The 25,860-nt window shown below is 36.1% G+C and overlaps 1 protein-coding gene across 1 annotated transcript in view; it reads right to left on the bottom strand.

The window, feature by feature from the left end:
• Positions 1-12,855, bottom strand: part of LOC107561405 (protein tweety homolog 2-like) — a 62,411-nt gene extending 49,556 nt beyond the window's left edge. The window contains exon 1 of the mRNA XM_016245848.1: positions 12,337-12,855. Coding sequence (XP_016101334.1) covers positions 12,337-12,465 — 129 coding nt within the window. The 5' untranslated portion in view covers positions 12,466-12,855. The remainder of the gene's footprint in view (positions 1-12,336) is intronic.
• Positions 12,856-25,860: the final 13,005 nt, after the last annotated feature.

Raw genomic sequence — 25,860 nt, 5'->3', positions numbered from 1 at the left:
AATGGAACACCTGCATTATCCTCTATGGAAATAAAGCAAAGAGGAATTATTTACACACTCCCACACTTCTTCACCAAGCCATTTCCACCCACCTATTCCCTTGTCATTCAAACACACAAATAGACGTGTCACAACAAGACAGAGCTGTTTTTCAATTAGCCTTCGCTAATGCTTACAAATGTCTATAGGACTACAGAACAGAGTTCCCACACCTTCTCACCAATGCATTTCCATGGCACTTCCATCCGTTTGTGATTTTTAATAGAATTTCTAGTTAATATTCAAGAGCTGATTCCTAGTAAATTATATAAAACTTTCCTTTTCATTTTCAAGATTTTATTCATTCAACTAACAAAAATGATGACTCCCACTTACTGCTATAGCTTGCAAATGTTAACGTTTCAGTCATGCAACATTCATCGTAAACTGTAAACAATGCCTGGTGAAGGTTGAATGACAGAACCGTATGCAAATTTGACTAAAATTTGTATTAAAAGCTACAGCAGTGTTTGGAAATCCTTCTTTTTTTGTTATATGTGACCCTGGACCACAAAACCAGTCTTAAGTCGCTGGGGTATATTTGTAGCAATAGCCAAAAATACATTGTATGGGTCAAAATGATAGATTTTTCTTTTATGCCAAAAATCAATTTTGACTGGTTTTGTGGTCCAGGGTCACATATTATTTGCTTGTATTATTCCTTTGCACCTGCTTATACGTTTTTGCAGGAGTTGTGGTGGCTTTTTGTTTAGGCTATATTCATTTATATGTGGAAGACCCAATTTAAAAATCCCCTTATATTCCATGACCACATATAAAAAAATAAATAATATATATATATATATATATATATATATTTTTAAAAAAAAAACACACATCATGATTTAGAAAACAAAACTTTGTGTATTTACTTTCTCAATAATCATCCTTACGGCGAACAATTCATAATAGTTACGTCAATGTTTTTTTAAAATCAAAAACCTGAATAACCCTTTTAATTTTCAACTGCTCTCCAGTAACTTCACATGATAAAATCAAGTCCCGTCCCACATTTTGTCTAATTTAACGTTCTGTGTCACTCAGAAATACATGAAATTATACACTGAAAAACAACTGATGTAGAAGCAATTTTTTTCTCCGAAATTACTAGTAAATTTAGTAGATAATTACAAAAAAATATCAAGTAGCACACTGAATTAAACATTTTTTTTAATGTAGAACGCAAGACTGAAATAGTATTTTCATGTAAAACATACTTCCATCTGCTTTATTTACAACTGTAAAAAAATATTTTTTACATTCTATAGGCAAAATTGGTTGTGATTGTTGTTTCATGTTGACTCTAAATGAGCGAGGTCTAACAATGAACCGCTTCAGAAAGTGGCATGCTTTTCTGTGCTTGTTAAGACTATGAATGTAAATAAGGGGAATGTTGCTGACAGGTCTTCCATAATATTGTTTGTTTCTGCTCCGCTGTGGTTGAAAAGCAACCACCCTGTCTCTTCCACTTTTTAGTTTTTCCATTACTTGTATCATTCAATTTCTGCAGTCCATCCATCTTATCCTAGCATATAGAGAGACGTCTAGAAAAAAGAAGAAGAAGAAAAAAGGCAGGCGAGAAAAGGACGGGTGGGGAAAGAAGGCAGGACAGTAAAGAGGTGGGGAAACACAAAAGTGGAGCTGGGAAGGAGGGTGGAGAGGATGGTGTGAAAGAAAAGAGGCACAAGGGAGGGATGAAAGGGGTTGAAACAGAGGATTATTTGAAAAAAGCATCATGGCAGTCTCCATGAAAGAGAACAAAGGACACAGCGCAGCCCATGTGAACACAATTTCTGCACATCCTCACACACAGCCACCCACCGCCTCTCAGTCAGAAACACTGCTGTCTTTCTCCAGGAATGAAGTGCTCAGCATCTCTCTTGTTCGACATAATAAAGTTTAATTGAAGCCTTAAGGAAATTAGTGTTGAAACATTGCTTATTCATTCAGAATATGATGACAGTGTCATATACTGTATGCGCATTCAGCATCTAGTCTCACAAGACTGAATAGCAGCTGACCCTTAATGTATCCATACCGCTGCCCATACAAATAATGATTTTACAAAAGGTAACACTCTATAGTACCTGAAACTAATAGCACTGAAAATTATAAAATGATTAAATTAATGTATATTCATATTATAAACCGTAGCGTACAAATGTTTGTGGTTGTGGATATTAATGTTTTTGCTCAAAAATACAGTAAAAACTGCAATATTGTGAAATATTAGTACAATTTAAAATAACCCTTTTCCTTTTGAATATACTTTAAAATTTAATGCATTTCTGTGATGCAAAGCTGAATTTTCAGCATCATTACTACAGTCTTCAGTGTCACGTGATCCTTCAGAAATCATTCGAACATGCTGATTTGCTGCTCAAGAACACTTCCTATTACTATGTTTCTCATCATGTAGAAAATAGTTGTTCTGCTACTTCATATTTGTGTGTAAACCGTCTATCAAATGCTATACAGGCCAAATTTGAAATGCATTTGGCTTGGTTTTATTTTTGAAAATGGATACATGGATCTGATTTCAAAATTATTTAGGCACATCAACCATGACAGTCATCGGGCACAAGAAGTTGTTTTCCTGTATAAACGCTTTACATATCTTTCAACAATCTTTCAGTTCAGTGACTCCGTAAACTACTCTGTGTTGTTCTTCAGCTTGTTTGCATAGTGTGTCCACTACATTCACAGGCCGGATTTCCCTGGGGGTCATTGACATACAGCTCAACCTGAGCATAGCTGGCTACCGGCCTGGATAAAACACCCTTTTCAAGCACCAATCACACCGTCCTCATGAATAAGCGGGCTGTAAAACTGGACGTGAATGAAGTACCACAGACAAAGCCTTTAAGCTTCGAGGAACAAACAGGGCAGAGTACTGTTTGCAGCCTGAGGGTAGATCTCTATAGAGGAAAACATGAGGAGTTTGGGACCTTTAAACAAGCCAAGATAGAATATTTTCTCATGGCGGAAATAGAAGACTGATCTCAGGCCAGGTTTCTAGGGAAATCGGTCTATAATTTCTAGAAATTCCAGAAAGACAGGGATACGTAAGAATGTAAACTAAGCTGCTCCGACATGATACTTGTTCAAAGTCTACACTGTTTGCTTGTCTGAGAGTGAGGAGCCCTACAGGTTTAGGACAACACTGAGATTTATCAAACCAGTATAGTGTAAAAGACCATGCCAAGTATAGGAAACACTGGTTGAACCCCAATTCCCCACTGTGTGTCTTTTATAGCATGCAATATTAGCATTGCTGTGTCTCAAATAACAGCACGTTGAGAATAGTGTGTGAAAAAGACCAGACTGTGTACTATTTCCAGTGGATTTTTTAAAAGTGTGCATTCATGCAAGTGAGCATTAAATTAAAACTTAGTATAAAACAAGATTCTGTGACCCAACAGTCCAATTTTCACTCTCATTTTATTTCCTCCCTGAGCTAGTAAACCTACATATTTTATTTTTTCTAAAAAAAAAAAGCACAAGTGTGTGTATATGCAAACTGAGTTACTTTGAAACTGACATCACACATTATTATGTTCACAAGTCTGGGGTCAGTAAGATTTTTTAAATACTTTTATTCAGCAAGCGTGTATTAAATTGATCACAAGTGACATGACAGTAAAGGCATTTATGTTACAAAAGATTTCCATTTCAAATAAATGCTGTATCACACAAGTATCACTGTTTCTACAAATGCAGCTTTAAACATTGAATTCGACAATAATACAATAATTAGAAACGTCAGTTGAGCACCCATTTCTAATCCGAACCCTATTTCTGATGGATCATGTGACAATGAAGACTGGAGTAATTCAGCTTTACCATCATAGGAATAAATTAAATTTTAAAATATATTCATTAAAAAATCAATTACTTTAAATTGTAATAATACTTCACAATATTACTGTTTACTGTATTTTTGATCATATAAATGTAGCCTTTGTGAGATGTTCCAAAAACTAAAAACTTACTGAAACCGTACTGTAAACATTTTTTTTTAACAAACTGTCATCCTAACCAGGCGCAAGCTGACAAGTTCCCAGTGACATGTAAATGGTCTGTCTACACTGAAAGCAAAAATGCTGAGTGATATGACAACATCACTGCCAATCAGAACATTTCTGATGCTTAACATTACAGTCCTAAGGAGCAGATTTTAGACCAATGAGATTCCACCGTGGGCAAAGATACCCAATTCTACAGAAATAGAAACCAAGATGTCTCATCACTTGTCATGGTTAGTTAGGAAAAGGAATAGACCCAGTTCACACTGACAGCACTAGAGGTTGCCAAGTTTCCAAGGAGCTCAACTTGGATCTCCAACGGTCACCATCACTCATGTGGCTGAACATTTCTGAAAAATGAATGTCTCTGCAAAACGCTGTCAGTCTGAATGGCCTTTCAGATTTGTCACAGTAAAACATCCCAATTAAACATTGTCCAAAGTTTGAGACGGTTCCTCAAGATGTTATTTCATACCATATGAATGAAACCTCTCAATAGTATGTCATCGCCAGTGCAATATGAACTTTTGTACTTGGTAGAAGTATGCAAACTGGGATTCAGCCATATTTTGTGCAGCTAAGTGGTGGATGTGCTTTCTGTGGAAGTTCTGAGCCAAACTTCAGCTATGCGATGGTCACAGCAGGTGGAGAACAGCTGTGTGGAGCACACTGACGCCCATCTGCTGGGAGCTGTGAGAGATCTACACTCAATGAAGAGTGACACCATCAACCTCCTGATCAGAAGGAATCAGTTTTACGCTCTGTGAGCTACAGAATTACATATTTTACATAAAGAAATTGAGTAATATGCCTGTGGGAAAGATACCGTATTGTGTTAAAACTGCCATTAAATGTCGATGAAAAAAATTCTTCAAACATATGCTAATGTAATCTCCAGGTAATTTCCAAGATCTCAGAGAATGAAAAGCTGCAAATAGTTTAAATGAACAATATACCACCATATTTGAGAAGATTCCAGTGTTGGATCAAGGCAGGGCCATGAGGGGCCTGGATGACTGAGGATTTATAGGAATGCAAAGGTAAACCTTGAGGAAGGTCCTCAACGGACCAGTCAACCTCACTCGATTCTGTCCTCATCTTTCCTACATTGCTTTTGAAAGGGAGTAAGGGGTTCAGGGGCAACCTCGGGGGGCTTTTCCAACACAGTGCGCTCGAGTGAACCTCCCCAACCTCACAGCTGGGACATCATTAACTCAGAGCGGAGCAGGTCATGGGCTTTGGGTGAATAAAGAAACAAAAAAGACAGACAGATAGGAAGAAAGAAAACAATATACCACCATATTTGAGAAGATTCCAGTGTTGGATCAAGGCAGGGCCATGAGGGGCCTGGATGACTGAGGATTTATAGGAATGCAAAGGTAAACCTTGAGGAAGGTCCTCAACGGACCAGTCAACCTCACTCGATTCTGTCCTCATCTTTCCTACATTGCTTTTGAAAGGGAGTAAGGGGTTCAGGGGCAGCCTCGGGGGGCTTTTCCAACACAGTGCGCTCGAGTGAACCTCCCCAACCTCACAGCTGGGACATCATTAACTCAGAGCGGAGCAGGTCATGGGCTTTGGGTGAATAAAGAAACAAAAAAGATAGGAAGAAAGAAAGATGATAAGGGCTCTGCAGTGTTCCATGTTACATGCAGAAATAATAATAGTACAAGAAATGTTTCTTGAGCACAAGATTCTTTAATAACTTTTTATGCCGATGCACAGAGCGAATCGGTGAATGTTTCAGATGGAGCAGCATTTACTTCACAGAGCCATAGTTCACTGAGAAGCTATGCAAACAGCTGTCATTATCGCAAACGATTTCTTCGATTTTTTTTGCGTAACTTGTCAGTGAACTATGGCTATGTGTAGTAAATTCTGCTCCATCTGAAAGCACGTGATGATGATTTCCTGCTGATTACAGAACCGGCTTTTTTAACAAAATGTGCATGACAATCGCATTCGATTAATCGCGCAGCCCTATTTGTAGTTCATATTTATATCAACTTTATATGAACTTTTATATTAACTTATTTTTATTAACTCCCCACCTCCCACATCTTAAACCCTTTGTGAAGGTAAGGCTCCTTCAAAAATAACGAACTATAAGTGATGAATTACAAAACTGATGAAACAGCCCGTCTCTGAGCTGTTTCGGAAATAAAAATACCATATAGCATCTCAATAAGAGACTGATGCAACAGTACATTGACTATGAGTGGACCTGGAGAACATGCAATACATTCCATTATGTACAATTACACTATTCACTGAGACTTCCAATACTTTACTAACATTTCTGACCCAAATACCACAGGCTGACAATTGTTTTTTTCTCTCAACTTGACCACACCACCATCATTACGCTAGGTAATATTGTCTTGCTACTATACGGAAGGATTCAAAAATATGGACAAGATGTTAAAGCATGAGCTTTACTGCTTACTTGCAAAAGGCCAATGAGCTCTTGACTGACTACCATGTCAAACATGAACTAAATATTTCTGTCCTAAACTACCCATAAACAAACTGTAGATCTCTGGTATATCTGATCGGCCTGATTTAATAGGTCAATGTGGTTTACCACACAGCTTTCAGATCCTTTTTTGGGATTTTTTGTTTTTTCCTGAGAAAATCTTTGTGGGTTTTATACTAGAAACCTGGCTCACCCAGAATCAGCTGCAGAGGATACTTAAAAGGGTGCTGACACAACCAGACCGGCAAGAAAAATATTGGAAGAGACAGCTGATAAATCAAGACCAGGCTTTTTCTCTCATCTTACATCTAAAATTGAAGTGAAGTGCCATGGTTCAGGTCTGAAGTGATAAAACAGAGCCTACGGGAGGCAATAAATAAGGACTTTCAGCAAACAAAAAGGCTTGACACCAAAGTCATGGCAAGAAATATTGGCCAAACATCAGAACTGCTGGAAGAAGTGCAAATGTGATGCCCTGAATAGGCTATAACTGATCATATTGAAAAATGAAAAATATGGCCTCTACATACCTCACATTGCTCTATAACCCGTTTATAATCTAAGGGACAATTTGATATTGAAGTCATAAATTTAAGCAGATATAGCTATACATTTAACATGGAGGAAGACTCTAGAATAACAGTCCTTTCTCCAAAATGACACATACATTACTGTGTAGTTAAATATACTGTATATAAAAAGACAAGTGTTGCTGAACTGAAATAATGAACTGAAATATAAAAAGGTAGAAAGAAACGAGGAAGTGAAAGAACAAAAGGAGAATTGTAAAGAATTTCGTATCTCCGTACAATACCAGTAATTGACACGCTGGAAGAAGTGCAAATGTGATGCCCTGAATAGGCTATAACTGATCATATTGAAAAATGAAAAATATGGCCTCTACATACCTCACATTGCTCTATAACCCGTTTATAATCTAAGGGACAATTTGATATTGAAGTCATAAATTTAAGCAGATATAGCTATACATTTAACATGGAGGAAGACTCTAGAATAACAGTCCTTTCTCCAAAATGACACATACATTACTGTGTAGTTAAATATACTGTATATAAAAAGACAAGTGTTGCTGAACTGAAATAATGAACTGAAATATAAAAGGTAGAAAGAAACGAGGAAGTGAAAGAACAAAAGGAGAATTGTAAAGAATTTCGTATCTCCGTACAATACCAGTAATTGACACTGAGGCTTTCTGAGCAAAAAGCAAGCAAAAGTACCATAAGACAATATTAAAGTGTCTTCTGAAGCCATACGATAACTTTGTGTGAGGAAGAAACCAAAATTTGCTCTCTTTGATGCATCTTAATGAATCGGTCGATTCAGTTCACCTGTCAGAGTGATCTGTTCATGAATCAGCTGACTCAATGAAGCAGACTAACAGCTTACTGGAGGAGAAGATATCAGTCAATGGCTTGATCATCACAAAGTTATTGCATGCCTTTAGAAGACTATAGACCACAAACAGAACAAAAAGCACTTAAATGGTGCTTCTGCATCCATTTTTTAAATCTAAAAGACAAAATTTTTCCCATTCTTTGCATGCAGTACATTGCAATTGCATGGGCTACAAGCATAATTCTTCATACAAGTATAAGTCATACAAGTTTGGAACAAATCTTTATCATTAACTAAATACAACTCGTACAACCATATCTTGAAGTCAGGTTTTAAAATTTCGGTCTGATGACAAGTCTTTTGAAAATGGAAATTCCAAATTGAATGGAATGCAGCCAGTGGTATCACTGGGCACATTATAGAGTTCTTTCCGTACCATTTCAAAGTTGGCTTAAATAGCACATCATTCCACCTGAGGGTCAGTTGAGTCAGATGTCAGATGACTGAGAATTTCAGTATGATTCAGTGAGGCCATCTGCATCTGAAAATAATGACCTTTCTCTCTCATCATTTTTAGTGGTGTTTGCTAAGGCAACCATTACTATTAGTATTGCTTATGCGCAGTGATTTGAACTTGACCCTTAAGTATTAAACACAAGCAATTAACTCATTTTGCACAGTTTATGCTACAGACATTAATAATACCTCAAATCAAGCGGTTCGATGAGGAGACTTCTTTAGAGATCTAATGACTATCACATGTGAACTCTTTTGACATGGGTCAGTAAAACAAACACTTATCAACAACACAGAACACCTTAGCAAACATCCATAACACTTAAGAAAATGTAAAAATTTAGCTTTTATTCAAAATGTTGTCACATTACTTGTCCATCACAATAACTTTAGCCACAAAAACAGCAAGTAAATATCTGCAGCTGTCTTTAAATAAATTGCTAGGCACACAGCTCTTTATGGTGTGAACCAAACAGATGCATCCTCTGTCAGGGATGGGAAGAAAAAAAAACAGCTGTTAGCAATTCATCCTCACAGGAAATAAGTGAATCATATGGACAGATGACCTTTGACTGATCTAACACACAAACATATCAGGCATAACTTGATGATTGGTCCTTTCTGGATCTGACGTCTACTTAGTTGCTGTCCACACTGACAGGCCCAGAAGGGATCTGCGTCCACAAAATCCCGCAAAGAAAGCTGTGTTTTATAATATTAGACCATGTTTAAATTTATTCCACAGATTTTCTCCCAAAATCAGCACAGATGCAGCACAAAAAGCATCTGCAGATTCCATCTGGGCCTACTCATTGGGGAATCTAGATCTAAGCATAGAGCAGAAGTATTTTCACTTGGGTCAGTGCCAAATAAGAAATGAAAGCAAAAAAAACAAATAAATAAAATAACAGATTTTACACTGTGTAGAATGTATAGTATATTTCAAAAACTAAAATAGATTTATATAATAACAATATGCTAATAGGCTAAACATAAATACAATTAAATAATTTAATAACTGCTACTGATTTTATACTGTTTAAATTTTATACTGTATTAAATTTATAGGTTGTGTTTGTGATTTATAGACTTTTTTAATAATTAATAAATTTTATTATAATTAATTATATTATAGTAAAATAGAATATAATTATTATAATATAATTATAACTATTATGAATTGTATTATAATTATAATTTATTAAAATAATTTATTTATATTTTTGGCAAAATTAATAATCTCTATTATTTAATAAACTCATTGCGACTAGTGGGAAACATATGAATCCAAAGGATGAAATGGAACAAATTCAGAACAAGATAAGGATCCAAACTGATCGTTTTCTCCTAATCATTTGGAACATTTTGTGTCGGCTAAATTGCTGTAACGATTAAACACACTGAATCTCTATAGAGAGCACATCATCCGCCTGGCGTTCATAATAAACGTTAGCAATTAGATATAAAGCACAACAATAGTCTCTCAGCTTTGCACAGAGCTCATATGCACAATCTCCCAGGCCAAACCTAAAACCCCACAGAGGAAAGAGATCCCACCAGTTTCCTGTTCTGCTGAAAAGCTACATTAAGATTCAAATCGCAGCATCAGCGGGAACAGAGGATTTAGATTCACAAACTGGGGGAAAACGGGTTATGAAGAAGGATCCCTCAGGCCATGTGAAAACACCCCGGTGTTGATTCCGAGACAGTGGAAGACCCAGCGTGAGCGCCTGATCTCACACCACAGCATCTGGACTCGATCTGCCTCAATAGAAACAGACAGCTACAGAAATGAGCACTCTGCCCCTCCATCCTCTCTCACATTCTCCCTCACTCCATCTCTAATCAACATGATGTTGGTACAGGTCAGTGGAAAAACCCCATCACGCTCACAAAGACAGGTGCAGTACAGATTCAAGCATGAAATACGTGTTTTAGCAACTCAGTCTGGTTCGAAACGAGAAGCAGTTCTGCTGTGAAATGTGACAGTGATTTTCAACCTTCAATGACTGCAAAGAAACAATTTATTTAATAGGCTATGTGCCAGCTATTAGAGCTTCTAAAACCCAGCAGATAAATAATACTGAGGTTTTAATCATATTGAACCAGAAAGCAAACATGCACTTTTCAGAAAGGGGCTGTTATACGGGACAATAACATTACTTCTTGGGGTCGAAAAACATTGTGTACACCAATCAGACACTCATTTCATCATTCATATAAGGGGTCTCTAATCAAGGATGTCTGAAAAATGTTATGAAGTTACAATCTTATAATCTTTTCCATAAAAGCATGAACCTCAGTGTTAAATGTCTGTCATTTAAAGGAACTGAAGTCTCTCACAGAAAACTAAAGTGGAAATACAGAGAACAAAGCCAATCTGAACGGTTCACACCATGATTCCCTTTATGACAGTTAAAGCAAGAAGTTTGAAGCAGGGTATTAAAACAATTGCTACCTGAAATAAAATAAAAGGTTAACTAAAATTAAATATTAAAATACTTAAGATCATTCAGTCTAACTTGATGTACTAAAATTGAAACCGAGACTGAAATTAAAATAAATTAAACAAAAACTAATACAAATGACAAAAACACAGAAAATTCTTACATTTGAAAACAGAAAACAAAAAAACTAATCAAAAATATGAATAAAAACTACAACAGCACCTCGTGATACTGAAATAACACAAGTCTCATTTTCTGTTAAAGGGGTCCTATTATGCTCTCTTACAAAGTCTTGATTTTGTTTTGGGGGTGTACTAGAACAGGCTGTCATACTAGGTTGTTCGAAAAACACATTATTTTTCACATATTTTACATTATTATAACACCTCTCTCCCCAGTCTGGCATGAACGGCTCGAATAGTTCCTGTATCAAATGAAGGCCCGCCTTCTGAAATACGAAATGTGCTGTGATTGGTTAGCTGGGCCAGTGTGTGTTGTGATTGGCAGCACTCGGCACCTGCTCGGGAAATGTCACGCCTCTTACCATAGCCGCCTGCGAGCTTCAGTGTAAATATTGCGTCAAAATCAAATCAATCTGAGCGCGATTTAAACCCGGATGATTATAACCGCTCTAAGTTCGTCTGCTTTCGTGTCTCCGATACAGTGATAACACTCGTTGCCTTCTCTAGTGCAGCTCAACCAGGACTCGTCCCATTCGTCGATATTTGTGACATCACAAATCCCAGAAAATATGTGTTGTAGTCCAAACGAGCCGTTCGTTGTAGTTTTTGAAAAGTGATTTCTGTTAAATAAAATATCTCCTATTGAAGTGGACTTTGAGCTTTGTAACTTCGCAGATCTTTTTTATGCTCAAGCAGCAACATTAGACTAACTAAAGTTGAAATAGTGAAAAAGCATAATAGGACCCCTTTAAGACTCAGTATTTATGGTTCGGCTTTCAGAGACAACAATTGTGATCATATAAAAATAATCAAATTAATTCCAATATTAATCACTTAATTTCCCTTTAAATTATTGTATATGTTCATCTGGCCAAAACAAAACAGACGACAGCTTATTGAAGCTCTGTTGAAGCTACTGTTGTGCAATATATAGTAGCATTTGTGTTGGACTTCATTGGACTCGAACTGAAAAACACACTGTGGAACAAAAAATAAAAATAAAATCAATTTTACAAATCCAAGTATACTGACTAGAGTGTGTCTTAACATATGAAGAAAATGCACACTGTATTCATGTTTTTTAAGCGGTCACTAGACGCCAAATATAATGAAAACACTCTCACTGAGGACTTCTGAAACATGTTATCGACTTTTATGTTATCGATATTTTTGAACTAACGTTACGACCTGGAGTCCCAAACAAAAAACAAGAGTGACAGTGCCGTACATAAAGCCCATCAGGACTGTGTTTGAACCGTGAACCTCTGTGTGACAGCAAAAACAGGAGCTCTGACCTGCTGGTAGTTCTCGTCTTGCGGTTTAAACGTGTGGTCCAACGGCTGAAACCTTAGATTCACGTGAGGAAACTCGTGAAGCCAGTAAGTCCACCAAGGAGCGATATAATCAACCCTTGCAGACGACATCCTTCAGCAGTCGACGAGACGAATAAATCACTTTCCTGGAGAGAGAGACGGTCGGACAATTTGGGTGTTTCTTTCCTGGTTACTCTCCGTTGTCTTCTCAAACAAAAGCCATGGATTTAGACATTAAAGAGACCGAGTACTCAAACAAAAGTGCTGGAGGGGACATAAAAAGATCTCGGAATACTTCCTCCAAATCGCAGACCATGGGAACTGACGGGAAATGTTGAATTATTGCATTAAATCCCGGTCTCGTGCCGCAGCCATTCCTGCGCGTGTTGTGCTGCACGATAGGGACTCGAGGTCGCGCTTGAATAGGAGGATGAGGAGGATGAGGAGGATGAGGCAGTTTCTTTTGAAACTTTTTATTTTATTTTATGGTGGCCTAATTGTGTTGATAACGAGATTCAGCAAAGATTGAAATCAATATATATTATTTATTTTGGAGATGAGCTTTAAACTCTTTGTTTGAATAAAATATTCTTAAAATGAGGTAAATACTGAATTTAGTAATTTATTTGAAAATATCTAACGCAGTGCTGCTATCTATTGGGCAACTCAAGTAAATGCAGACACTGGTACTATATAAACAAAGAAATAATAATAAACAAACATGTTCAAACACTATTGGTATCCGCAATAAAAAGCGGACACCAACTTTTACTACCATATTAAAAAAATATTATTTTTTTCTCTTCACGTTTTGATTAAGAACGGAAAAATATATAGGCAAAAGCTAGTGCTCCATACATTTTCATAGGGAGGTTATTTTAGATGTGAATTATTTAACACAATATGTTGCTTAGTTAGGTTCCTATGTAGATGTTGTTAAAATGTCAAAATTCGTATCATGGTTTTGCACAGAAAACTGTATATTTGATGAAATATCAGTGTTACATTCTCTTAATAAACACCTTGTAGTTTCATGACCGTGGACAGAATGCCAGTCATTGCTAAATGGCAGTATTATTTTTCATTTAGTTTGAGATTACATTAAAACTATTTCTAAACATTGTGCATCATGCACGCAATGACATTAACCTGATTATAAAAATTTTTTAAAAAAATGTACCTGATAAAATATTACATTTCCAAGAAAGGTAGACATAAGACTACATGAGAAAATGTGTCAGCTATATTACATCTATATTTTGGAAATGTTTTTATACTGGATTTATACCAAATACCACAGTTGATAAACTAGGATATAAATACCATGGCCTTACCAAACAAGTAAATTAAACTACATGCAAATCTGCAAGTAGTATTACATTTACAAGGGTAAGTGTGAAAAAGCATAGAAACAAACAAAACACCATTCTTAAATTTTCCCAATTTTATTACAACACTTTGTACGAGACATCTACTTCAGCTCCTTCACAGCCAGACCTGAAACAAGAGAAAGATGGGTCATATTTACAGTAATCCTTAAAGGGACAGAGTCCAGAACCGACACAGCTGTAAGTGTTAGTGAACCGGTGGAACTGAAGTCTCTGAGTGACGCGAAACCCAGCACTTGGTCCATCATTGCTCTAGCAAGCGTGTAAATGCACAGTGGGCACAGAACAGGCCCAAAGTGTTTGGACATCTTGCATACTTCTCAAAAAACTGATCACAGCACTTCCATGACTTTCCAGACAGTTGCAAGCACTTTAAAGATCTCAAAGTTCCCTATATTACTTATATGGTATTATAATCCCAGCAGTTGGACGTGGTGTTTCTGAAGACTCACCTGGTGGCAGGGACTGCTTGAGCTTCTCAGCCTTCTCTTTGTCTGTGATGACTAATGTGTACAGGTACCTGCTGCAGCGGACCTTGAACTTCACATTATCCTTGTTCTTCTTGATTTTGACAGCTGTTGGAACACAACACATGGATATAGACAGACGTCCATCAATACTAGTAAACACTTTTGTAGTAGCCAAAGCAGAAGCCAAATATGGTTAGAACTCTGAATATTTGAGAAATTGACAAGTCGATAACATTAACACCTTTAGCAAATGTCACAAAATCACATAATGTAGTTCTCATTCAACATTTTGTCCTGTCAGACCACCAGTACAAAATCTATTGAACCTTAAAGGGATAGTTCACCCAAAAATGAAAATGCTGTCATCATTTACTCACCCTCAAGTAGTTCCAAACCCGTATAAATGTCTTTGTTCTGCCGAACAGAAAGGGAGATATTTTGAAGAAAGTTTGTAACCAGGCTGTTTCGGGGCACCATTGACTTCCATAGTAGGAGAAAAAAAAAATACTATGGAAGTCAATGGTGCCCCAGAACTGCTCGGTTTCCCACATTCTGCAGAATATCTTCCTTTGTGTTCGGCAGAACAAAGACATTCATACAGGTTTGAAACTACTTGAGGGCGAGTAAATGACAGAATTTTCATTTTTGGGTGAACTATCCCTTTAAGCCAGTTCTTGTCAATCCTGGTTTTGTAACTAAACATTTTGGCCGTCTAAAGCATTTTGGTAACATCAGCTCCTTTCTAGAACCGGAAATGTACATCCAAAATGTTCAGTCCTCCAGGACTGAGATGCACTGCCTTCAGTAAAGTGAGTACTTTAAAGATGCACCAAACAGCATCAAAATAACCCATTCAATAATGCAGTATGTACTACCTTATCAAATTATTGAGTACCCTATACCGGTGAACCCTGCTGTGGAGTTTTTCCTAAGTTGCAAAAAATGATTTGGCTTGCCGGGTTGACATCTGCCAAAAAATTGTTAGCACAACACTGGCTCCCTCCACATACTTTGGATATGTACAAGTGGCCAATGCAACTTCAAGACATTATGATGTTAGAAACATCCACGGCTCGGGTGAATATGGCACAACTTTCTGGACTATAGCTGCTGAGAAGATCTCCAAATACATTACACAGAACAATGACTTGGACTTAGAATGATTTTTTTCCCCCCTTCACAGAAATTCATGTTTCAGGATTCCTGTGACTTTTTCTGTTATGTATTCAGTGTGCTCCCCATTGTTAGAGACCGCAGGAGGGAGGGCTGGAAGATGTTGAATTGAGATGTTACATTGTTTTCATTCTGACTGGTTTGCTAAAAAAAAATAACCCATACAATAAGACCATACAAACCATGTCACAATAATAATAATAATAAAATAATATACAGCACTAGGTTACAGCAGAAACACGAAGGAAAACCTCATGCGGCGGTCATAAATGAACCATGACTAGTTTATTAGAAATCAAACTTACACTTGGCATCCTTCCTCCTTGCTGTAAGCAGGAAATCTTTGATTTCTTCAATTTTGCGTGGCTGTGAAAAAATGAACACATATTAGACACGCAACTACATTTACACGCTAGTACTTAGTTCACTCGACATCTTGAAATATTATCAGTTTCTCTAGAATTAACGTTACCCGCCAAACAATCTCACCATTTTGTTTGAGGCGCGACTCGACCCTGCAATGCAGAAAAACAAACTTTATTTACACTATTCTACACATCTTCCGGCAAATATTTCGTTTAATGACACAGCGATATTTGTTCTTTCACATCACATATGTATGAAATGTGAATATTGACGGATTGATGCAGATTGACATGGATTCGTTTGATAGAGCTAAAGTGCTAACACTTACACGTCCCGCGAGCGAGGGGGGAAAAGGGGCGGGACTTCCGCGTGAAGGCTTAATATAGACCGGCTACGGTGGCTCAAGAGGGATTCTCTGGTTTATAAAGTCAAAACTCACAGTGGCATCTACTGGTGCAGCATGAATATATCATGCCATTTATTAATATATTCATCGGGAGACTTTAATGTGAAAAATATACGTACAGGTGCATCTCAAAAATTTGAATATCGTGGAAGTACTTGTTTTGTAACTTATTTCAAAAAGTGAAACTTTCATACATTCTGCTTTCATTACAAGTAAAGTGAAACATTTCAAAAGTGTTTTTGTTTTTGATGATTAGAGCTTGCAGCTCATGAAAGTCAAAAATCCAGTATCCAAAAATATTACAATATGTCCTAAGATCAATCAAAAAAAGGATTTGCAAAACAGAAAAGTTCAAGTTCTTTAAAGTATGTTCATTTATGCACTCAAGTGCTTGGTCGGGGCTCTTTTAGCACAAACTCCAGCATCAGTGAGGTGTGGCATGGAAGCGATCAGCCTGTGGCACTGCTGAGACACTATTGGGCCTTCAGCTCGTCTGGATTGTTGGATCGACTGTTTCTCATCTTTCTCTTGAAAATATCCCATAGATTCCATATGGGCTTCAGGTCAGGCATGTTGGCCGGCCAGTCAAGCACAGTAATATCATGGTCAGCAAACCACTTGGAAGTAGTTTTGGCACTGTGGGCAGGTGCTAAGTCCTGCTGGAAAAATAAATCAAAGCTTGTCAGCAGATGGAAGCATAAAGTGCTCCAAAATCTCCTGGTAGACAACTGCATTGACTTTGCACTTGATAAAACACAATGGACCACCACCAGCAGATGTCACGGCACCCCAAATCATCACTGACTTCAGAAACTTCCCACTAGACTTCAAGCAGGTTGGATTCTGTGACTCTCCAGTCTTCCTCCAGACCTTGATTTCCAAATGAAATGCAAAATTTACTTTTATCTGAAAAGAGGACTTTGGACAACTGAGCAGCAGTCCAGTTCTTTTTCTCCTTAGCCCAGGTAAAATGCTTCTGATGTTGTTTCTGTTTCAGAAGTGGCTTGGTAGCTCTTTTCCTGAAGACGTCCGAGCGTGGTGACTCTTGATGCACTGACTCCAGCTTCAGTCCACTCCTTGTGAAGCTCTCCCAAGTGTTTGAATCAGCTTTGCTTAAGTATTCTCAAGCTTGCAGTCGTCCCTGTTGCTTGTGCACCTTTCCTACCCAATTTCTTCCTTCCAGTCAACTTTGCATTTAATATGCTTTGATACAGCACTCTGTGAACAGCCACCCCTTTCAGTAATGACCTTCTGTGACTTACCTTCTTTGTGGAGGGTGTCAATGATTGTCTTCTGGACCATTGCCAAGTCAGCAGTCTTCCCCATTATTGTGGTTTCAAAGAACAAGAGATACCCGGAATGTATACTGTAAGGATGGTCATTTAATGAAACTCAAATGTAAATATTCTAATATTTTGAGATACTCGAGATTTTTGTGTTTCATGATCTGTAAGCTCTAATCATCAAAATAAAAAATAAAATAAAAAAACGTCTGAAATGTTTTACTTTACATATAATGAATTAGAATATATGAAAGTTTCACTTTTTGAAATAAGTTACACATTTTTTTTTTTTTTTACGATATTCAAATTTTTTTTAGATGCACCTGTAGGCTATTTTGTGAAATAGTTATCACACCATTTAGGTTAATGTTAATAATTTCATCCATTTAAAATGAAAAAGTGAAGACGTTTTTGTTGTATTGTTGTTATTATTTCTACATGTTACTATCTTCATAACATTTGACAAATTAAAAAGTAACTTACAAAAAGACACAAAAGATGATTAAAATGGAATAAAACTTTAGAAAGAAATTATTACTTACCCTTATTGGCGATAACGTATCGCTATATGTAAACTATAACCATAAATCATTATACTGAATAAAGAAAAAAAAATAAATAAAAATGTTTTATGTCTATTACACAGGTGACACATTTTATATAATGCAAGGCACTGATTGCACAAACGATCAATTAATTAATCAATCAATCAATCAATCAAATGAGAGAGAAAGAGAAAGAGAGCGAGAGGCCTATATTTAAACCGCTTGACCATTCCTGGGAAAATAGCTGATTTAAAAGAGTGATTTGTTCATGAAACCGGCATTGATTATAGCCATAGACTTGTATACATGATGTTTATAGCAGAATCTGTGAGATAGTTGGGTTTTTTAGTTCAAATGAGTTACGCACAACTGTCATGGGTGCACATGCACATCAGTAATTCACACATCTGGCTCTTGAGTGTATTTCATCTCATCTGCTGGATTCTTGAGTGACATCTGCAGCTTCTCTGCACTTAATTAATAAAGGTAGACACCACTGCTGCCCTCCTCACTCTAATTACTGTCCCATTGGCTCATATGTGTTTCGGCCCACGTAGAAGGCATAGGGCAGATCCCACAGCTCGCTGCCCTCCACTGAGCAGAATGCTGATTAGCTTCATTTGGCTCCGTGTATTTGCTGCTTCCATTCAGGGAATTTATTAAAGCCTGTTCAACCTCAGTTAACGAAGGTGGGTTTGGTGCAGGTTGTGCATTAAAACTTAAAATCTAAAAAAGCATATTTCAGACTGATGATGAGGAGCAAATCTATCCATCTCTCCTATACGTAGATTTCTATCATACTTTATTTTTTTATTCCACATTATGCTTCCACATATTTTTTGCAGTCACTTTTGGTGCAGTGGACCTAGATGGCAGATCATGCTCATGAAACAAAGAGAGTTGTATGAAACATGAGAGAAAGAGAAGATAGAGGGCAGTATATGACCACTTACTGAGCCTGTGTTTTCCATATGTGATTACCTTGAGTCCTCTGACTCCATTCCTCAATTCCAAAGACATAAAAATGTAAAACTGATTGTTTTTTTATTTATATGATATAGTGTGCAAGGAGACCTATAATATGGAGAACGCTGTTTGCTAGTATTCCCATTCAGTTCAATTACAGTTGCTGGTTGAATGATCTAAATTGAAACGTTGGATCAGGCTTTCATGTGCTGGATGATAAAACTCGAGAATGAGTACTTCCCACAGGATGAGGGATCTGAGGTATCAGAACAGTATACTAGAAATGATCATCTTGGCTGCAAGGTTTGGATGATGGGCAAACACACATTTCCTTTAAAATGTAAAAAAGATGAGTTCATTCAGCAGCCTGTTTAAAATTCTCACCTAGTGAAACTTTAATTCCCACATGTGGGCTACAGCCTTCAGGGTCAGACTTCTGATTCTTATGTTTGCATGAAATAGTCGGTAACTTAAGCATAATTAAGCTGCATATGCCTAATAAAAAATAGATAGATAGATGGATAGATAGATAGATGGATAGATGAAATAAAACAAACTTTTATGACATTTTATTTCAGCTACATTTCGACAACATTTCTTTAATTTCTATTGAAGTAAAAACAAACAAAAAACAAACAAAACAACAACAACAACTTCATAATAGAATATATAGACATTTAAATGACTCAAAAAAACAAAAATGAGAATTGTTGCATTGGCAACTAGCTGAAATGAAATAACTTTATAATTTATTTTTGTTTTATTTTTTCTATTTAATTATTTTGGTTCTTTGCAATATTTCATTTTATTTCAGTTCATGTTTATTTTATTTCAAGTCTCTGGTTTAGTTTCAACCGAAGTACTAAAATAAGTATATAAGCTAAATAAAAAAAAAAATAAATAAATAAAACTAATACAAACCATAGATATATTTAAAAAATACCTGAAATATGAACTGAAATAAAATATATATAAAACTTCCACTACTTTTATTTCAGCTAGTTGTCATGACAACATTTAACATTTTTGTTAAGTTTAAATTGACTTACTAAAATAACAAAAGCGAAATAAATAAAACCAAAGGCTAAAATAATATATGAACACATTTAAATAATAGTAAAAAAATAAAAAGACAAAAACAAAACAAAATGTAAATAGAAAACATAAAAAATGATATACGAGCATGGTGCTCAATTCCAATGTTTTTTTTTGCCATTTAGTTTTCAATTTGCAAAAATGAATCATTGCATTAAAAACAACAAAAAGAATCTCCTTAGGCATTTTTTTTTTACAATTGGCTACCATATCAGCACATGCAGGACTTTCCTTACATATACCATCTCTGAGCCATTAGAATAGATGTGTGCCAAGTCTTCAGGCTCCATTTTGACTAACGTACATCGTCGGTAATGACACGCAGTCCATCACTCAGCCATTCAGGTGAGACAAACACAAGCTTCACTGTGTGTATAGCCAGAAGTAATATGTGGTGCTGGCCCGGCATCAATCATGGTTTGGATTCTGCTGGAACCATAAATGGGAATAAGAAGCAGGGTTCATCCAACCATCATTAGTTTTGCTCAACTTAATTTCATCCTGAATTTCAAACCTGTAGCGCTGTAGGGCTACACTGGGATGGGAATATATATCTGGAACTGGAATAAGACAAGAGCCCCTGAGTGGAAATAGCACTGGTGAAATAACGTGAAATGGAATTTTCAATTAGGTTTGCGAAGGATCTGCAGAGGATTTTACACTTGAATATGGAATTGAACCACAAGTAAGTGTTCTCGTGAGCGTCTAGACCCAGACAGACACGTTTTCTTTCCACAAGAACATATTTAAACAGTCAGCTGAGGTGAATTCATACACTACTTTTGACAAGGGATTTTTCCTCATCTTTATATGCATTATGTGCATCGATCGGCTAGTATTGATTCTTACATCCTGGATTATAAGATGCTATCTGAAAGCAATCATACAGACTTCACAGGGTGAAGGACATTATTTTAGAAATGCAACAGAAAGGGCCATGTCACAATGTGATAGGAACATTACAGGGCAATCACTGCTGGATCCAAGTTATTCACCTGGATATCTATGGAAATTTCTACAAAAATCAGTTTCTACAAAAAAAAAAAAAAGATTAAGCAACACAACTTTTTGCAACATTGAGAATAATAACAAGTGGTTCTTGAGCACCAAATAAATCAGCATTTTAGAATCATTTCTGAAGGATCATGTGACACTAAAGACTGCCAAAATTCAGCTTTGACATCACATGGATAAATAACATTTTAAAAGATAATAAAAAAAAAAAAAATAAAAAAAAATATATATATATATATATATATATGTTTTTATATATGTTATGTTAACAGTTAACTAATATTTTTACTGTATTTTTGATCAAATGAAAGAGAGACTTATAAAGTTTAAAAACTATAACATTATGAGGGCAAAAAGTCTCATTTTCTATCAAATATTTTTTGTAAGGCACATATTTCATTATATTTTCATTGCCTATTTTTTTAAGGTCCCTAAAAGCCTGAAATTGGCTGTTTTTTATTTTACCCTGATGCTTTTGACCAAATCTCAAGATATTCACAGGTGGAGTTTACATTCTTGTGGAGAAAAGTACCTAAATAATATGTTACATTCCTGTTTGGGGTCTTATTTTGCAGTATTAATGTTAACCATAAGGATATGAAATATATGAAGTTAAAGCATATTGCACTAGCTCACTTAGGAAAACAAATCATCTTGAAACAGCCACTTTTATCCAGTTTTAGCTCCTACTTTCACCTACATGACTTCTTCATAAATTAGTATTTTCTGAAAGTCAGCATCCTTTTCTCAAAGTGACTAGCTGTCTGCCCTGTGCAAACCTGATGCCGCCCATCTACACAGGTGCCTGTCAGCTTTTCCTGCCATCCATGTGCCTGTCAGCCTTTGAGAACCAGGCTTCCAGCTTTTCTACCCACTTTGTCAGTTCTGGTCGACAGCAGGACTATTTCAACTGTCTGTAACCGTTCTTGGCTGGAATGCAGCGTTCTGTTGCCTGCCCTGCACCACTTAATGTAGAATAAAAAGGACTGCCTGAGTTGCTGAATATATATGCTCTAGAATTTTCACTCTATTAGTACACCTGACACACTGGACTGACATACACCGAGACATTTGATGATAGTCTTTGGCACATTTACCATCTTTATCATCCATTTGGCTGAATCAGAGCTTCAAAAGATGAAAAGCGTTGGGGTTATTGTTCTCTGATGAGAAACTGCAGCTCTAATGGAATCAGGCACCTGCATTTTCTCCAACTGCCTCTCTGAATCACCGTCTCCCATCTAAGTGTTTTTCTTATTACCTGAACCTAGGAGCTGAGCCAGCAGGTTTCCATTTAGCTAATCGGACTTTTATATTTACATATATCCATATCTGCCATCAGTCACATTATAGAATATAGTGGATCATTACTCCTTGTAATACCATGCATCTCCTGGGCACTCTTTAGTTTGCTCTAATTGGACAATGTATTGCTCTATAACAAGGCTCAGAACTACTTTCTTTCGAAGACCATGCAGGATATTTAAATGAAAATTCATAATTATCACATTTTAACACTTTAACAGAGCCTAATACATTAATATGATAATATACAGTTTTTTTATTATGTAACCTAAAATATTAGAAAATATTATTATTAAAATATTACATTAATGTTTTATTATAACAATATTTTGCATTAAAATGACTGTGAAGTGTGTCAGTTCAGTCATTTTTATTATGTGCTCTAAAATGTTAAAATATTATACTTTTGTTTTTATTATACAAATATTTTTCATCAAACATTGATTTCAACCATGTCAATTGAGTTCTTTTTATTTTTAAGTGCTCTAATATTGTTAAAATATAATATTGATGTTTTTTATTATATATTTTTGATCAAAAGTACTGTCAGATGTGCCATTTAAGTCATTATTATTATTACATGCCCTAAAATATTAATGTTTTTTATTATATACATTTTTTAATAAAATATTTTGCATTCAAATTACTGTCAAGTGTGGCAGTTCAGTCATTTTTATTATGTGCATGCACTAAAGTGTTAAAATATTATATATATGTATTGTTATTATTATTGGTAAATGCAAAACAAACTTGCTCTTGTCCAAAAATGCCTTCTTTACTTTCTGTTTATGCCAAAAAAAAATTCCCAATTTAATTTGCGCTGAGCTGTGGCTTAGTAGTAAATGCACAACTCTAGCTGAGCCTTGGTGCTCAAGTGTTAGATGCAGATCTGAATGCAGCCCATGTCGTGTCCCGATTCCATTACACCTCTGTCTCCCTGAATAGTGTCCACCCTACTAATCTCTGTCAATAAAATGTGGCATCTCCCCTAAAAAGTCAGGATTCACATTTGCTTTTAATGTCTCCTCGTACACAAAATAAAACACCACATCAACAATTTATCACTTTTGACTAGAGACTGGAAAGCATATCGTTTAGTTCAGAAGGACAGGACTGCAGTAATGAAAACAGCCTTATGATGTGGTGGACGCTGACATTCTGATATAGTGTTCCATATCACACATGGGGTAATTCTGCATTCTGCTGTTCCTTTGAGCCAGTCAGAGCTCGTCTCCACATCACCTCCAAACCCAGCTGAACCTTTACCCCGTTTTACTCTGCTGCACAACATATTAAATATGTATGGTCTTTAAGAATGTTATTTACCAGCTTCAGTCCCACAGTCTCTGACTTCTAGTGCTTGGTGAATTGCACTCCATGAGACAACCTGGAGCAATGACCTTGGGTTTGAAAAGTAGTTTGAATTGGCAACTCTATAAGTATTCCAATGAGAATTCCTTGATTTGAGGTACTTTGAACTGTTTCAAATAGAATAGTGAAATTTTGGTGCCACTAGTGGCATACAATGGAATTACAATCTGTTTGGCCTGTTATCATACAAGGTTAATATGTTGGCATTGTGATAAGTTAGCTACAGAGCCCCGCACATGACATGCAAGAAAAAATTAATAAATTGTGCACACAATTTACTAATTTGTTCCCTCGATATACTAAAAGGTGCACATAAATACTAATTCGTTCCCTTGATTTGCTAAATCGTGCGCACAATTTACTAATTCGTTCTCTCGATTTATAAATCGTGTGCACGATTTAGCAAGTGGAGGGAACTAATTAGTAAATTGTGCACACAATTTATAAACCGAGGGAACGATATAGTAATCGTGTGCACATTTTAGTACATTGAGGGAACGAATTAGTAAATCGTGTGCACGATATATTTATTTTTTCTTGAATGTCACGTGCGGGGCTCTGTAGCTATCTTATCACAATGCCAACATATTAACCTTGTGTTAATACACAATTTATAAATCAGGGGAACAAAATAGTAAAGCATGAACACGATTTAGCCTACTATTTTTTCCTGCATGCCATGTGCGGGGCTCCGTAGATAACAGACTAATCAGAAAATGGTACACAAAGCTAACGAACTTGCAATCTAAATAATAATAAGTTTAATTTCACCATTTAAACTATACCGTTTAAATTTTTGAATGTTTTTGAAAGAAGTCTCTTACATTCATCATGACTGCATTTATTACAGTAAATACATTGAAATGGATCAAAATACAGTAAAAGCATTAACACTGTGAAACCTTATTATAATTTAAAGTAACTGTTTTCTCATTTGTAATACATTTTAAAATGTATTCCTTTGATGGCAATTTTTCAGCAGTGATTACTCCAGTCTTCAGTGTCAATCTTTTATGAATATAAAAGTTCAAAAGAACAGCCTTTAATTATATAAAAAAAAAAAAAAAAAAAAAAAAAAAAAAGTAAAATGTCTTTACAGTCACTTTTGATCAGTTTAGTACCTTCTGGTGGAATTTAATTAAATAAAATTGTTTTGTATATCATCAGTGAACATTTCACTAGACATAATGTCCAAAACCTCAGCTCACCTGCACAAACTTCTGAGGGCTGGAGCCCGGAGCGGCATCATATTCTCCAAGATTTCTTCAAAGGTTGTCCTGTCAACAGTGATTTGGGCAGATTCAAGGAAAGTGAGAGACACAATTATGTTCCTATTATCATCAAGTATGAGAACTCTTTTATAATGAATAAAGGTGTATGCAAATTTTGTAGTGCTGTTTGGACTGCTTGACTTTGCAGAAAATGTACTCACACTCAGGCTATCCAAGGTGTAGATGAGTTTGTTTCTATATTTGAAAAGATTTGGAGAAATTTCACATTAGGTCACTTGCTCACAAATGGATCCTCTGCAGTGAATGGGTGCCGTCAGAATAAGAGTCCAAACATCTGATAAAAACATCACAATAATCCACAAATAATCCACATGACTCCAGTCCATCAATTAACATCTCATGAAGCTAAAATTTGTGTGTTTGTAAGAAATAAATCCATCATTAAGACGTTTTTTAACCTCAAACTGTTGTTTCAGGCTAAAATACAAGACCTCTATCCATGATATTGCTTTCTCCAGTAAAAAAAGTCATCTCATCTGAATCAGAGAAGTATGAATATATCTGTTCATAAGTGAAAACAGGCCAAGATGACAACAATGGATGAATTTTGTACTTGAAGGAATGTTTATAATGGAATATGGATGGTTTAAAGTCAAAATATAAAGTCAACAAAAATTTGTTCCTTACGAGCATACAGTTTCTCCCTTTACTAGATGTTAACTGATGGACTGGAGTTGTGTGAATGACTTTTTGTGTTATAGTGATAGAGTTTCTATCAGCTGTTGGAACTCTCATTCTGACGGCACCCATTCACTGTAGAGGATCCATTGGCAAACAAGTGACGTAATTCTCATGAAGAAACTTAGATGGCCTGAGGGTAAGTAACTTTTCA

This window comes from Sinocyclocheilus grahami, unplaced genomic scaffold (assembly GCF_001515645.1).
Source record: "Sinocyclocheilus grahami isolate Dianchi unplaced genomic scaffold, SAMN03320097.WGS_v1.1 scaffold771.1, whole genome shotgun sequence".
In the NCBI taxonomy this organism is placed as follows: Eukaryota; Metazoa; Chordata; class Actinopteri; order Cypriniformes; family Cyprinidae; genus Sinocyclocheilus; species Sinocyclocheilus grahami.
This window is presented reverse-complemented; position numbering and strand designations above follow the sequence as displayed.